The sequence below is a fragment of the Nicotiana tomentosiformis genome, chromosome 2 (genome assembly GCF_000390325.3).
Source record: "Nicotiana tomentosiformis chromosome 2, ASM39032v3, whole genome shotgun sequence".
NCBI classification, from domain to species: domain Eukaryota; kingdom Viridiplantae; phylum Streptophyta; class Magnoliopsida; order Solanales; family Solanaceae; genus Nicotiana; species Nicotiana tomentosiformis.
Genome location: NC_090813.1, coordinates 45,318,122 through 45,334,777, shown reverse-complemented (window position 1 = coordinate 45,334,777; position 16,656 = coordinate 45,318,122). Strand labels below are relative to the sequence as shown.

General features: G+C 36.0%; 3 protein-coding genes across 4 annotated transcripts; 1 reads left to right on the top strand and 2 right to left on the bottom strand.

Annotated features, from left to right (window-relative positions):
* Positions 1-1,801: 1,801 nt before the first annotated feature.
* LOC104105395 (GDP-mannose 4,6 dehydratase 2) lies at positions 1,802-3,458 on the top strand. Its single transcript, XM_070195261.1, has one exon. The coding sequence runs from the start codon at positions 2,176-2,178 to the stop codon at positions 3,277-3,279; it is 1,104 nt and encodes a 367-aa protein (XP_070051362.1). The 5' UTR covers positions 1,802-2,175; the 3' UTR covers positions 3,280-3,458.
* A 1,248-nt stretch (positions 3,459-4,706) lies between these two features.
* LOC104105393 (uncharacterized) lies at positions 4,707-9,313 on the bottom strand. The gene is made up of 6 exons (XM_009613683.4): positions 9,063-9,313; positions 8,889-8,972; positions 8,705-8,789; positions 6,597-6,685; positions 5,430-5,541; positions 4,707-5,217 (listed from the first exon to the last, which is right to left on the bottom strand). Exons 1-6 carry the CDS (start codon positions 9,096-9,098, stop codon positions 5,006-5,008), a joined length of 618 nt encoding a protein of 205 aa, XP_009611978.1. The 5' UTR covers positions 9,099-9,313; the 3' UTR covers positions 4,707-5,005.
* An 893-nt stretch (positions 9,314-10,206) lies between these two features.
* Positions 10,207-14,829, bottom strand: LOC104105392 (barley B recombinant-like protein D). 2 transcript variants are annotated; one of them, XM_009613682.4, is made up of 3 exons: positions 14,567-14,824; positions 11,787-11,844; positions 10,207-11,351 (listed from the first exon to the last, which is right to left on the bottom strand). In XM_009613682.4, the coding sequence occupies exons 2-3, from the start codon at positions 11,790-11,792 to the stop codon at positions 10,452-10,454; spliced, it is 906 nt and encodes a 301-aa protein (XP_009611977.1). In that variant the 5' UTR covers positions 11,793-11,844; positions 14,567-14,824; the 3' UTR covers positions 10,207-10,451. The 2 variants fall into 2 exon arrangements, with proteins under 2 accessions (XP_009611977.1, XP_070051361.1); XM_070195260.1 differs by lacking the exon at positions 11,787-11,844 and having other exon boundaries at positions 14,567-14,829.
* Positions 14,830-16,656: the final 1,827 nt, after the last annotated feature.

Here is a 16,656-nt window from a genome sequence, read left to right as displayed (position 1 = left end):
ACAAGGTCTCCGATCGCATAATTAATTGGACCGCATATCGGCCGCATAATTGGTGTCTAGAACTGGCCAAAAATCTGACTGGGTCTGCGGTCACTATGCGGCCTGCAGACCTATTCTGCGGTCGCATAATGCACCGCAAAATGGTTCTGCGATCGTATAGTGCACCGCAGAACGGTTCTGCGGTCGCATAGTGCACCGCAGAACCTCTCTCCGAAAAATTCCACAGCGGGAAATGCGACAAGAGTGCGGCCTGCGAAGTAGTTATGAGGTCACATAATGGCCGCGAAATGTACATCAAAAATAGCCCAAAAGACTGCTCCGCTTTGCGGCCATTCTGCGGTCCGCAAAGTGGTTCTGCGATCGCAGAACGGACCGCATAAATGCCTACTTCTGTCAAACATACTATTATTAACCTCTACGCCTACTTCAGCATCACTGAATCCGGATTTTTAGGAAAATTTTTATGGGGCCTTACATTTTAAACACATAAAAGTTTATAACTTGTTTGGAATGTTGTTACATGTTGTTTCATAATGTATCGTATTGTATTGATTGTACTGTATTGTTTGATGAATACGACGTTTGGATAGATTGTATCGTTTGCCATCATTTCATGAAATCACGCACCAACAATATAAAGAATAAACTTGCAACATTACTAAAAATAAAGGATATAGAGTAGAATTATTGTGTACTAAAAAAATAGGGTAAAGAATAAAGTATGATTATTTAATACTAATAAAAAAGGGCAAGATGAAAGGAAAAAAAAGGTAACGACGCCACCACACTAACAACTTGTTTGGATGGTTGTTACCCATTATATCGTATTGTATTGTTATCCCAAAATAATATTTGTTTTGATTGTTTCATTAAAATTGATTGTATTGTATTGTTAAATTCATTGTTCCGAAACAATGAAAAGTCTCACTTTTTGAAACAACCGATTTGATGTGGTGGGATTGTTTCCTAATTTTTTTTCAATTATGCCCTAAATTATTACTCCATAATTCTATTTTACCTTTTATCTTTTATTTTTATTTTTATTTTAACTCCAAATCTCCAATATTACATACTTTATCTTCGTCCATTTTTACAAATTTCCAACCTATAACATACTTTCAGAACTTTTGTCGCTTCCAACTCCAATCTAAAAGGTATAGGTCTTGAGGTAGAGGTTTTGCCTTCTTTTTATTTCGTTTTTTCTCCTAATGTAATTTTAACTCCAATTCTTTGTTCCATTGTTTTGCCAATTCTCGTTCCTTTCTTTATAAGACATATTTGGTGATAAATTAGTAGAAAAATATTTTCTTAAATTACTTTTATGCGTAATTCTTGATAAATTTAATATTTAAACAATTAAGAGTATTTTAGTAAACTTATCAGTTACAGTACAGTACGATACAGTCAAACCAAATAACAAAATATTATTTAACAACAGTGAACAACACAATCTATTCAAATATTGTATTCATAAAGCGATACAATATAATACAATACAATACATTATAAAATAATAGGTAACAATCATCCAAACAAGCTGTAAATCCATCGTTCCATAAAGTGACACTTTTCGCCGTTACGTAACGACGGACTTATTGATACAATATAATAAAATTTAAATAACAATCAAAATAAATATTATATTTAAAGTAACAATACGATACAATATAATAGGTAACAACTATCCAAATAAGTAAGCGGGTTTTTCTCTTCTGGCGAGAATTCCTGAAAAGGAGCCAGATCTAGATAGCAAGCTAGAAAAAAAATTGGGAGCAGGTTCATTGCAATAACTTCATTTTTCATAAAAAGAGAATATATAATTGGATCCATAAGATAAATATTGTTCTATATCCGGTATAATCCCGTAAGTGAATTCTCTGACGGTATTAACGTGAAATAAAAAGCTTCTTAGTTTCATTCAAACCTGCAACGCCATCTTTACGTACTCTTATATTTTTCTAGTCTTCGTTCAACCATCTTTTCTAGAGAGAAGTTAATTATCAAATTATATTTAAAACTTTCCTCATTTTTCTAATACGTGTATCGTGGTCACAACTTCTAAGACCAAAGGCAGTTATATATAGTGCGATATTCAGAATTTCATTTGCCTCATTACAGTCAAACAAATCTCCCCATTTTGTCTCACAACACCTGATCCCAAATTAGAGCAAATTAATGGCAGCTGAAAATGGCAGCACCAGATCCGAATCCACCACCGCCATTGCACCACCACCTCGCAAAATTGCACTGATCACTGGCATCACAGGCCAAGACGGTTCTTACCTCACTGAATTCCTTATTAACAAAAACTACGAAGTTCATGGCCTTATTCGTAGATCTTCCAGTTTCAATACCCAACGCATTAATCACATTTACATCGACCCGCATAACACCTACAAAGCCCGAATGAAGCTCCACTACGCTGATCTTTCCGACGCTAGTTCTCTTCGCCGTTGGCTCGACATTATTCTCCCCGACGAGATTTACAACCTAGCTGCTCAATCCCATGTTGCCGTGTCTTTTGAGATCCCTGATTACACTGCTGACGTGGTAGCTACCGGCACCCTCCGCCTTCTAGAAGCCGTTCGGTCCCACGTCTCCGCCACTGGTAGGTCCCACGTGAAATATTACCAAGCCGGGTCGTCTGAGATGTTCGGATCTACTCCGCCTCCGCAATCCGAATCCACTCCGTTTCATCCTAGATCCCCTTACGCCGTTTCAAAATGCGCTGCGCATTGGTACACAGTGAATTATCGCGAAGCGTACGGGATATTCGCGTGCAACGGGATTTTATTCAATCACGAGTCGCCACGTCGAGGTGAGAATTTCGTAACAAGGAAAATCACGCGGGCTGTAGGGAGAATTAAAATCGGTTTGCAAAGCAAGGTGTTTTTAGGAAATTTACAAGCGTCGAGGGACTGGGGTTTTGCTGGAGACTACGTAGAAGCAATGTGGATGATGCTGCAGCAAGAGAAGCCAGATGATTACGTTGTGGCGACTGAAGAATCGCATACAGTGGAGGAGTTTTTGGAAGTTGCATTTGGGTACGTTGGATTGAATTGGAAAGAACATGTAGAGATTGACAAGAGGTATTTTAGGCCTTCAGAAGTTGATAATTTGAAGGGAGATGCGAGTAAAGCGAAGAAAGTTTTGGGTTGGAAACCGAAAGTGGGATTTGAGAAATTGGTGAAGATGATGGTAGATGAAGATGTAGAGTTGGCTAAAAGAGAGAAAGTACTTGTTGATGCTGGCTATATTGATGCTCAACAGCAACCTTGATCACGTGTTATGCTTTTTATCAAATCAAATCATCTACCAAAGAACTAGTTTTGGGTTGTCGGTCCTTTATTGTATTAGATTCGTTAAATATTTTTGGTTTGAGTTTTGCCTTAATTTTATGATATTGTTGTTATTAGATTCATTGTTACGTAATTATGAAAAAGTTCATTATATTCCAATTTGGGGTGATGAGATAATTACTTTTATTTTTTCATTTTATCACTACTTGTTATTTGATTACGGTTTTTTTCTTAATCCTATAATATAGTAAGAGAGGTTTGAATATCTTGAGCAGCTCCGCCTTTTTGCCACTCCAGGTACTCATATTCTTCCTGTTTTAAAAATGTTGTTGTCTTGGTTCTATCATACAGTCTTAGAGGACAGCTTTCTAGTTTTTTATTTTTTCGCTTTTGTTAAATATTTAATAAATTTTGCACGGATATTCTTCAGATCTTGTACTTTTTATTAAATTTGTAGAGCCATTGTAGCTTAATTTATTAAATTTGTTAATAACAATAGTATTGTCACACAATCTCGCTTTCTGTTGGTAGTAAATTTTTATGACTAACTGTTATTTTCTTTCATTGTTGATCAACCTACTATCTTGTTATTTTTATTCTACTTTTATATGGCTTTTTGGTACTGTCCCTTCTTGTCTATATTTTCATTAATGGGGGTGCTTATGCTTTCCGAGAGTGAAACAACCTCTCTATCCTCACAAGGTAGGGGTAAGGTCTGCGTACACACTACCCTCTTCAGACCCCACGGTGATATAATACCAGATATGTTGTTGTATCTCTTCCAAGTACTTCTAAACTGAATGTTCATATACATCAGCTATTTCTCATAATCAAGTGGAAATAAAATTAAAAAGAGACGAAACAATATGAAATTTCCATTGTAGGCTTGTAGCTTAATTAGTATTCTTCTCCCTCTTGCTACTAATTTCCCGACTGCCTTGCTGTGCAATAATTTCTTGACTTTACTAAAGCTACCAGTCACTACTCACTACGCACTAAATTACACGAAATACAGTGTGTAAGGTCAAGTCCGTACCTTGCAGGGTGACACATACAGTTGAATTGATTTAGTTAGAATTTGAAAATACCAAGTCAAATCCATAAAAAATTTTGGTAGAAGACGAGTACAAATGGTAGTATGTAATACATTTTTGTTTTCTAAAGAAACTTCTTCAATTAGGTGAGGTAAAACTATGTTCTATCCTTCTGCCCCTTAATTCTAAACATTTACATGTTTACTACAATGTAGCCTTATCAATGTTACCTGCCTGATAAGCTCCGCAATTTTTTCAGAGATCTTATTTTAGTTTACGAATATTTACAAGGCAAAACTAGATCAGCATACTAATCTATTTAAACTTCTTTTACCGTCCAATTAAATTCTCAAATCCACACAACTCCTGAATGTCCATAGGAAGGGATTTGTCATAATAAAAAGAAATAAATAAATACAATAAAACATCAAAACAATGAATCTTAACATTTCAAGTGCCAATTAATGAACAGTCAATACCAGTTGAGAAGTAGATCCACGTGCTTCCAATGCAATTAAATTCCCTGACTATGTTTCCTGTGCAATTAATTTCCTGAGTGTGCTTGAACTACCAGTCAGTTGGACAAAAGATACAATTATGGGTCATGATGCTCAAACAAGTTATGTACACCGGGGACAGAGACATTTTATAAGCTCCAACACAGCATTCACGCTATTTCTTTTCATCTGCTTCAGCTTGCAGAGTACTATGTATGCTACTGCAATTGCTCCCTGTATCAGAGGAAGCTGCTGTAAGTGGTTTGATAGACGATCGAAGTGATTCAGGTCCCTCTGCAGCAATCCTCTTGCACAATGCATCACAATTACTGATTACTTCTGTCAACCTCCCTTTTAACTCCCCAAGTTCAACCTGCAAACCATGTACTGCATGCAATTCAAACATTGAGTTAAAAAACAGCATTCCCTTGCTAGATTAAATACCTGGAATCAGATATCATATGGACAACCATTTAACTTTATTCTAAAGCCCCAGACTATAGTAACCCTAGTGATTCCCTTGGGCATTTCTATTTTCTTCTGCTTTCCGAGATTGGAAATTATATTACCTTCTGATAGATCCAGTTCAAAGAAAATACCTTCTGATAGATGCTGTGAGGTGGTTTTCATTGCAGAAACAGAGTAATTGAAACGTTGAAGCAGCTTAACAGCCAATGCATCTGCAACTTCTATTTTGTTTTCTATTTCTTCCTGCAGCAATTATCCAAAGATCTACTTAAAAAAGATATCCTAGCTCTTCTTTTCACTTGAAGAAGAACTACAAGAAACAACAAAAGCTTGTAAACACTGATGAAGAGCTTCACATGCTAGCATAGGCAGGCTAACACCTTGAACATAGGACTTAATGTAATGAAAAGAGCTTCGATATCCTAGTGTCGAAAAGCCACCACCAAATTGACTATAACTTTTAATTATCTTCAAAGGAAGCACTTCGCAAATGGTATACCATCTGCGTAATACAAGCAATACTACGGGAGGTGGCAAGACAATTCTCAACCAAGGTACAATGGAACAAATAATAATGTAGCTGTGATCAAACATAAAACTTTGCATTATCTTTACCCACCTTTTAAAATCTCAGAGTTGATGATGCGCACTTGTTGATTTAAAAGGATATTGTCTATCACAGACCTAGAGGGCTTTTAGTTTTAGTGACCAACTTTGGGAATAAATATGCCCGAAAAGTTGATGAATATCGAGTAATCAGATAGACAAGATTTTGAGGCAGCTGCTCCTTTATTTGTAAATTCTAGAACCAAGTTTTAGAGAACCCAAATCAATCTAATCAGCCACTTCTACATAGTAAACATAATTAGGATGATAGGATCAATAACTGTTTAACAATTCTGAGCATCAATGATGACTATTTGGGTGATAATCCACCTCATCACCAGCCTCGGCTAACAGTAGTTACCTGACCTTAATTTACTTGCAAGAGCACCATACAAAGTTCAGACCACAGCTTTGACTCAAAAGGATACTGATAAGTGATAACTCCTAACACCCCCCCCCCCCCCCCCGGTTAACAAGAAATGACCCAAAAAACGACCATGTTTTGAGACTGGAAATTGCACTAAGAATAGATTTTGTTGTGTAATTACATAGTCTAACTCAAACTGACACAAAGGTGCATTTCGTAGACTTGTTCTAGATCCACTTTTTTTAAGGAGGCAACCACTGCCACAACGGTAAATGGCTACTGAAGCATTAAGTGACCAGACACACATGATAATAATTGAGCAAACCTGTCTTTTACAGATCTTCTGGGCCTTCTCCTCTTGCCACTGGCGATATACAGAGAAGAGCTCAAGTAGAACTTTTGGATCTACACAGCCTACAAGAACAAAGAAAGGAATATCAGTATCTCACCAGCAGGATAAGAGAAAACTTCTAATTATTCCTGATGACAATTGTTGAAAATAAAAAAGTATAGTGCAACAGGTATTGAAGAAAGTGCTGGTCAAATGCTACCACTGCTGTGACGAAATTTTTTGAATTGTTTCACATTATTTTATTTTAAGCTTCTTTGGTATCTCTTTAGGTGAGGACCATTCACTTTCTTTTGATAAGTTAGACATACTCACCCTTGTGGGTGTGATTACTTAAGATAACAAAAGTAAATTGATTAGTTTTGTAGCTTTGGATACTACAAACAAGTTTAGTCATTCAGATTTGCTTAAAGGTGAATCAGACTCATCGAAAAGGAGCTAGTTCGATGAAAAGACATGTATATATGATCTCATTCAGGATCTCCAAAATCTGCAGAGATTCCAATAATGAAAATAATAGGGATCATAAACTGGAGCAGCAAATCTGTGGACACTGCCAGAGATGAGGCTTCAGCCAATAGAACTAAATGGAGTATAGGAATCAGGGAAAATCTGAATTTGATAACAAATTGAATATAGGTGAATCTAAGCCTGATTACCAACTTAGTATTGGGAAGATTGGGAAAATCATATACACAAGAGAAGCAAGCAAGACAAAGTGGCAATAAATCATCTACTATCAACCTTGTTCTAGGAGATGTTGTTCTCTATTTTAACTCAAAGATAGCTCTGTGTCTGCAAATTTTACAGACACCCTTCATTTGATGACGTTATATACAGAAAATCTGTGACTTAAGATGTCGTCATGGGTGCCCAAAGACATCTGGTGATTAACCACTTCATCAGCATGGTCAAACCTGCCACTCTCATGCTTACCCCCCAAGTATAATCAAGAATTAAACTACATAGTATCATGATGAAGGCTCTTGAAGAAATAATTAAGTAAATACGTGTTTAAAGAGCGAAAACCGCAAAAAAGGCAAAAAGGTGCCGGGGGTTCTAAGCGAAAAGCGAAAAGCGAGAAGTGAAGGGCAAACTTTACGGAAAACTAAATAATACCATACATATATGATATTTGGCACTAGAATAATTAAACTTAAATAAGAAACAAACATTTCAACATCCAATATACAACAACATTGATATTAATCCAACTCTTCAAAGTTGATATCATGTATGAAAATCACAAGTGACTTAAGAAAGTAGCACATAAGCTTCCAGGTGTGTCTAAAAGCTTAGCACCCTAACCAAAAGAATCATAGTAGTGAAATGAGGACTATTGCCAAAAGTAATGGACACGGGAAGAGAAAGCACTATATAAGCTAGCACGATTAAGAGAGGAGGGGTAAGACTTGAACCAAATTATGTGTATTAAAGACAATTTTCAGCAAGTTTTGACAAGAGATAGAGAGAATAAAAAGAGAGATGAGAATGTTATTTCGATCAATTGCCTAAGACAAATTACGAGGATACCTTACAGTTGCGACAAATTGAAACCTTGACTAAACTCATAAATTAGGTATACTAGAGAAAAGTAAGATATGAAAAATCTGAGGATAAAAGGCATGTGGTCCAAATGGTATCACAACATAGTTTTGTAAATGCCTTGAAGAAGTTGGTGTAATATGGCCATCCAAGTTACTCAATGTTATATTAAAACAAAGAGTAGCTCGTTCCGATATATGACAATAGAGGGAGATATTCAAAGATGTGGAACTGTTGTGTTATTAAAATGAAACTCTGGAAGAGCGCGATAGGCCATAATCTTGGAAACGTTACAAGGGTGAAAACGAATCAATCAGTGTGGCTCTATGCTTAATGTAATATTTGTAGGATGAAATTTAACTGACTCTCTCTACTTCCTTTCTTTTTGTTTCCTTTTTTTCCTTTTATAAAAGCTTGATATATTCTCTTGATTTGTTGTTCATTTGAGGAACTCTAAATTACTTTTTATGTTCGAGTAACACCACCATAGTCCGCTTGCATCACAATGTTTCAAATATTAGCAGGCACAGGGCAATTACCTTTATTCGAAGAGGACGATGGTTTTCTCACCAGAATGTCAGTCAGGCTACTCTCAGCCGGCGGCGATTTCAGTATTGGAGTAGCCTACTCATACACGCAACGAATTTAGATAAATTCACACAGTAAGTGATGGCTTAATAGCTACCAAAACAAATATTCTGAAGTTAGCGAAAGAGAGCTTACAATTTTGAGAGATTTTAGCCTCTCCAAAATAGGATCAACGCCTTCTACACGCTCGGAAACTGTAGTGATCTCATCGATTGGCCTCTGCACTCACGAGAAAATTAAAATTAAACAAGGAAAAAAGCGAACAATTTGAACTGAGATTCATAGAATTTGTTGAAGTTGAAAAAGTACCTGTGAGCTGGAGAGAATTGATTCCGATGCACCCATTGATAGGGTACAGCACCTATGTTGTGCAGCAATTAACAACACCTAGAGTTAGAGTGAAATCTTTTCGTCGGACGAACAGAAAAACTGAATTTTTTAACGGCCAAAGCTTCCCCTGTCGTCTGTCTTTTTCTAAGAAGCAGGTGTATGCCGAGAGGCCGTTCATAAATGAGCCTGAGATGGGTCAAAATACTCAATTTAGCCACTCTTGTTGGCGCAGGTAACAAAATGATGCCACATGCTGTTATCGATCTGTTTTTCCTTCTCTTTTCTTTTTTCTCTGAAAATGAATTTTTAATTATTTTCCTACGAGCAGTATATGCAATTTTTTCTTTCTTTATTTAATGTGAAGAAATGTAAATTATTCAATCCACGCAAGAATCAATACAAGAAAGATACACCAATTTCACATATAACTATAAGAGACATTTTTTTTTTAAGATTACACAAATAAAAAACAAAAGGTTGTAGTCAAAGAAATAGATAGGAGTATATTGAATTGAGAGATTAACTGACGTTGTTACTGATGTGTATATTTTATTTACCGTTCAACTTGATTTATACCCAAGCGGCCAAGCCTCCAAAAGGTATAAGAGAGGATTTCAAAGTCCTATCTAGCGCGAGATAGACTTCATTGCTAACACTAAACCACGAGTTATTACATCTTTTTTATTCATCGCTCCTCCTTTCTATTTGTTCGTACATTGATTTTCTGTAGATGAAGCAATAACCGAGGTTTGTTATGGTTGTAGATAGTAGGCCTATATTAGCTGCAGACGCTCAATGTAACAATGGTAATGCGAGCACAAAATTGGCATAAAATTCTGTCAGGTCATTAATTTGTACTTATTTCCTCCATCAATAAAAATAGTGCCATTTAATTTCATGTACTACTGCTAACACTATACCACAAGCAAATTCTATTTGACGCGGAAGATCATTTTCAAGGAGAGTCAATATGTTGAAAAGATTCATAGAGAATGATTAAACAAGCAGAAAACTTGCAACGATAAATGAATTGTTCGATGCGGGCAAAATGCAACAAATACACCAGCGTGCACACGTATTAGCCATTTGTTTGCCGTATTCGCTGTCTAAGCAAAGCAAGCTATTTGTCACCCAAATCACCATATTCATTTAAATATATTTTGATAAAAGCAAATTACATGATATGAGGCCGTTCTGATAAGATGAATTGGAACTCTGAGACAGAGACAGCTAAAAAATGTGAATGAATAACTATTAGCTGTATATCTCCTGCACAGTTTTAAAGTACAATTTCTTTCATCCACAACACACTTCCCCAACAATGCCTTCTACATGTTTTGAGGTCCCAATCCAACGTACATACAAAAGCTATTTTAATGTGCTGTAGCGGTTTGTACCATGTTTAGCCCAATGATCCTTAAGGTCAAGTGGAACAGACAGGTCATAACCTTGACCAGCAAGGCGATTAAGCAATTTACTGAAGGCACCACCACTCATCTTTCTGCCACCCACCCGGGAATAGCGTTTGTTTGATATTTGAGGTAACGGGTACATAGATATGGTAGTTGTGCAGCAGGCTGATTGCCACCCACCATGACCCCATTTGTAGCATGGCTGTGGAGTCCCAGTACAGGAGCAAACTGGCACTGGCATGGCAGACTCATCAAAATTGATTTGGTTCAAACCCAAGTTATCTTTCCATGATGTGAGCTGCATATCTCCCTCCTTATCACTATCCAACTCTTGCAGATTTACCCAATCATCTGATGATGTAGAAATGACATGCATATTCAAACTTTCTGCGCCAATTTTACCCTGCCTTGGTATCTTGGCTTGCTTATTGTGTCTGCTCTCTTTAGGTCGCCTGACCTTTTTAGGATTCTTTGCTTCAGAAGTATCCGTGCCTTTCAAGTAGCCAGCTGTGGGATCTTCCGTTGAACCATGAGCTGCTTCAGCTATGGTTTTATGCATTTGCTGTTGGTTATAAATGTGCTTTGCACCACTTTCAGTGTCATTTCCTGGTGAATCTGGAACCACATTGTTGTCATTTATAGAGCTCTCCCCTAATCGAAGAGCAGCAATGGCATCGTCTCTTTCTTGTATCGCAGCATTACGCTCTGCAAGAGCTGCATCCCTCTGAAGCATTGCCATGTCTCGCTCTGCAAAAGCCCTCTTTCTCTCCTCTAGTGCCATATTCCGTTCGCGGATGGCAGCATCCCTCTCGGCCATGATGGCCATGTAAGTCTTTATAGTAAAGTTATTGTGGTCCTTTATTAAAGAAAGAATCATTAAGCATATACATAATCAGATCAATTATAGTTTAATACAGTAGCCTGTTCATGAAAATTATTTTAGTTGCCAGTTAAGCGATAGCATTATGGTACATAAGTAGGTTCTACCAGTTTTCTCTTTGGTTTGTTAATCTAGAATAGGTTCAGTCAGGTCTCATTAATTCGCAGTAGTAAGTGAAATCTAAAAGATTTCTAAATCAATTACTGATAGCTACTGCAATTGTAAGATATATATATATTTAAAGATCCTTAAACAAAGGTACTTGCAGATTCCTTCTCAGAAATATTTAAACCTTCTCAAAAAAGGTACTTGCAATTTTTTTCTGTTTCTTATGAAAACAAGTCAACATTACCAAACAATCATCTGATACAGAAAAATGCAAAATCCAAATATAAAAGTATGGCATCATACCATCATATCATTCAGGAGAAAAGGCAAATGCTAGAAACCCATCTTGAATTTGGCCTTTCTGCAGAAATATAAGAGAAAATACTTTATATAATGATCTCAAAGCAACCAAAGTTGTAGACAAATGAATGCGACACATCAGTCACAAACCCAATATTATTGATTTCAAGCTTTCCTAGAGACAGGAACTTTATCTCATCTCCATCTGTTCTATCTGACATTACTCATGATTAAGTCCCTCCTTATGCCAAGAAATAAGGAAAGCAAACACAGGTTTCCACATAAAAAGCAGTTCTTTCTTTTACCATCTATGACTTGGTAAAGAAGTACAGACAAACCCAGATCAAATTCCTATATTTTAATAACCGTGGTATCCGGGCCAACTTGCGCGCACTTCGACTAATTCCACGGGATACCTACTACCTCTAACTAGCAAACCCAGATCAAATTTTTAACAAGAACATGAACACGTAATATTAAGTTTCGTTCCCGCTTTATCTATTTAATGTTACTTGCTACTAATTCCCAACTCTATAGGCGATTTAGCTAGGGATAGAACGAAATGAAAACAAAAGATCCAGGAAAATAGTTGAGATTTAAGTTAGTTATTAGTGTACGGCTAAGTGTTGAAATTTAGAGAATTTCTAATTTGTCTTGAAAAGGAAAATCATCTATTATCGGAATGAAATAGGCTTGAGTAGAACGAAACGGATATAGAATATTGATATATTGAAGCCCTACTAATTTGAGATTGAGACAGTTGATTGAATTTTATGCAAAGAAACCAAGGAGCAACCACAGGTTTCCTCAACCCAAAGCTAGTCTATATTTCTTATCTCTAACTAGGTAAGTAAGGACAAACTGAACTAGCATGCTTTACTAGTATGACAATATCATTCGCAGAAATATTACTAAACGGAAAAAAAAAGTTACCTGTTGTAGAAATAATAATAAGAACTTATGCCGCAATCAACAAAGTTAGAGTTCGGCTACATTAATCCTCTATAACCAACAACAATAACAAGTTAACAACAACTATGTCTCAATCTTAAACTAATTGCAGTCAGTTATGAGAACTTCCTATATCTCCTCCTATCGTTCTCACACTTGTGACAACTCCTTTATGCTTATCCTTTACGGAATGTACATCTGGTAAGAATTCCTAACTTCTCCAACACCAATCAACGCACCCAGCAACAGACTTTTCCTGACACTTTATTGTATTGATATTACTTTATTGTATGATATAGGTAGTCTACCTTGACGCAGGCGTCAGTGGCTGATTCCACAGCTAGAACTCGTGACCTATAGGTCACACGAAGACAACTTTACTGTTGCTCTTAGACTCCCGTCTTATTGTATGTTGTTCTAGGTCAACAAAAGTATCATTGTGAAGCAGAGGAAGAATGATCTTTTTCCTTCTTATCCTTACGAATAGTCATCAATCTTTTTAGGAAAAAATAGGACATGTTAAAGACCGATCGAACATAAATCCAAATTGGCTCTCATACACCCTTGTAATGTCCCTAAGTCTATGTTCCATTGCTCTTTCCAAAAGTTCGATAGTATGACACATAAGTTGAATCCTCTATAGCCATTCCACTTTATTAGGCCCTAAATCATTCCAATACTACTTTGTTTATAAATAATTTTCCTTTTATTAGGAGTTGTCTAGATTTTGAGATTCTTTAAATCTCACACTTATGACTGCAATATCAATAAGTACAATATCGATAAGTCTTTTAGCATATCAAAGAAACTCATGGTAAACATCGTAACTAAGGTAAAAATGACACCCATAAGTAACCTCTAGACCCAACCAGTCTATATTTATTACCTACACGAATCCCCTTTCTTTCACTAGTGCTCTGTCCTAAGCAAATTTAACATCGGTTCTGGTCGTCCTACACAGCTTTTCATCATAATATCACACCTATAAACCAGTTCCCATGAAGGTCTACTAGAACATTGTCAAATCATATCAGGCGATCTTCTCTTATTACACCCTCCATGTGTACTACTTGCACCCTCACAAATGGATCATTTTAATCTTGTCAAATATTTCATAATTACACATCCATCTTGCATTGTTGTGACACTCACTTTCTAGATATGTTTAGCCTTCGAGGCCTAATATTCACTTTCATCTAACATTGCTGGTCTCACCAATGTTCTATCGAACTTGTCTTTTACTTAGTTAAGTATCTTTTTATCGCATAGTACCTCCCATATCATTCCTCCCTTCTATCAATTATTACGTCATTCTCCTGAAGTCTGAGCCTAATTATCTGAATTCTACAATAAAGCGAAGTCTAGGCTCCATGATATGAGAGCAAGGCTAAGCAAACACTTAGGTTCAACAAGCAGTTGAAGCAACATAGCAAGAGAATAAATTTCGCTCAGTCAACCAAGAAACTTCATTGTATTTCTATATGTACAAAGTGTAAATCTAATGAAACCAATAAAGACCGCCCCTTTACAGTTCAAACAACCTAATCCTTGAGGTCAACCACACCTCTTCTCCCTCTTAAATCCACATTTTAGAAGAAGAACTGACTTTCTAAGTGAATTTTTAACGATGCATTGATGTAGTACACAAGCTAGAGCAACTCATATCAAATGTGAGATACGCAAATTAGATCAGAAGCTAGATTTTACAAGTCGAAGCAAACAAGAAGAAGAAACCACAAAAATCCGGTTTGAATTAGCGAGATGAAGTAGGAAATTGAACAGATCAAACAATAGAAACATGAAATAGGAAACAGCATTGGAACTAAGCTTACCAGAGGGAGAGGGGAGAGGAGCTGAGCGAGAAAATTGATTACAACCGATGCAGGGCTGAGATTCGATGCCAAAAGCCCTCTTTCTGTTGTCTTTTTATCTGTTCCTCTTTGTTTTTGTTTTTGTTTTTTTTTTTTACTTTTTTTCTTTCTTTTTCGATTTGTCCAGCTGATAGATGCAGAAGATGCTTATGCACTGTCCAATCTCAAAATTGATATCGGTACGCTGTCGTTTATTATCAGGGGACACTTAAACTGCGTCGTTTCGGGATTGACTCGTTGCAGGCCTGCAACAACCCGGATCAGCTACCAGGCATCAACAATTATGTTCGAATTTGAGCTGCATCAATTCCAAGATTTATCCGTGAATTACGGAATGGTTCCTCAAGTAAATTGTTTGCGACAGTTTACCCACTTAACTATATTAAAATATTCACTATACCCTTGTTACTTCTTTTTCATTTTTAAGATTATTGACTGGCTCTTGAGTCTTGACCACTGGAAATTTTCTAATGTGGATGTTATTACTTCTTTTTTCATTTTAAGATCAATTGACTGGCTCTCGACCATCATCAGAGGCATAGCAGTATTTAAACCTTATGGTTTAGAATTATAATTTTTTTAAGTTATTAGTATTTAAATTAATAAGTTATATATATTCAATAGATTTCTTAGGACAAATATATTATTTGAACAAAAGTTATTGGGTTCGGCCGAACCCGCATCCCGCACTCTACCTCCGCCCTGTTGACCACTAGTTATTTCGTTTATATGAGTAATTGTTTTCATGGGGATCAGTTGACTGAAAACATTATTCAGATTCATTGGATTCACGTATTACGATATATTTAGATAATGTCTTACTTGAGCAACAATAGAGTTGCTTTCACTGTTATCAATTTGAGATTTCGTTTTAATTTACGTGAACTTATTTGATTAGGTATAAAGGTCAACAAAAAAAATTGTTGAATTTATGATGTAAAATGAGATAACATATTTTATATGGTTAAAGATAAAATATTTTTAAATATAAAAAAAATTATTCTTTTTTAACATAAACTAAAAATAAAATAGATTAACATAAATTAATACGGATGGATTACCATTGCAAGAAATACTAACATGCAATCACAACCACAAAATGACAAGGATGTAACATCGTGAATTTACCCATTACAAGAGCAAAGCATTACAAGAGACGTGTCGTTAAGAGAAATATGTTGCAAAAGAAAAAAATAAAACTGAGTAATATTGTTGCCATTCACTTTAAAAGAACTAGAATAGGCCCTAAACATCTGCACTCTCTGCACATCTTGTGTTGCATCATAAACATCTTGTTACTCTTTGATTAGATTCTTTTATTAACTTTGCGGATAAGAAATTTTAAGTGAATAAAAGGATCAAAGTTAAGCTTAATAAAATCTGTTAATTACAAAATAAGTACCATTTTTAAGTGGCTAATTGTCACGACCCGAAATTTTTACTTCCGGACTGCGATGGCACCTAACATTATCCATTTTTAAAATAATTTTTAAATTTATTAATAACAAGGAAGCAAATACGGAAGCACTTTTGAAATAATCTATAATAATAACGGTGTCTAAATACCATCCCAGAATTGGTGTCACAAGTGCACGAGCTTCTAGAATAAATACAAATAAAGGTCTGAATAAAATAAAACTGTTTGAAAATAAACACACAGCTAAAGTACAATAGACGGGGACTTCACAACTGCGAACGCTATGCATTTATACCTCAAGTCTCCTCTGATAGCTGAAATCCGAGCAAGTCTATGGTACGTCGCTGGGACCAACTCCAAAATCTGCACAAGAAGTACAGAGTATAGTATCAGTACAACCGACCACATGTACTGGTAAGTGCTGAGCCTAACCTCGACGAAATAGTGACGAGGCTAAGGCGATTCACTTATATTAACATGTACGCAATATTAGTAACAACAACAATAATAGAAATAAATCAGGTAATTCATTTATAATAATTGAAAGCAACTCAGCAGTCATAACCAATTATCATTTCAACCAATTCTGTTGCAGCGTGAAACCCACTCTCACAATATATCCACATTCAGTTCT

Excerpts from the sequence above, each read along its gene's own strand:
- LOC104105393 (XM_009613683.4), bottom strand. The coding sequence starts at position 9,098 with ATGGGTGCATCGGAATCAATTCTCTCCAGCTCACAG. Across the intron at positions 8,973-9,062 it reads CAATTCTCTCCAGCTCACAG|AGGCCAATCGATGAGATCAC; the intron begins GTACTTTTTCAA and ends TCGTGAGTGCAG. Across the intron at positions 5,218-5,429 it reads CTCACAGCATCTATCAGAAG|TACATGGTTTGCAGGTTGAA; the intron begins GTATTTTCTTTG and ends AATTGCATGCAG.
- LOC104105395 (XM_070195261.1), top strand. The coding sequence starts at position 2,176 with ATGGCAGCTGAAAATGGCAGCACCAGATCCGAATCCACCACCGCCATT.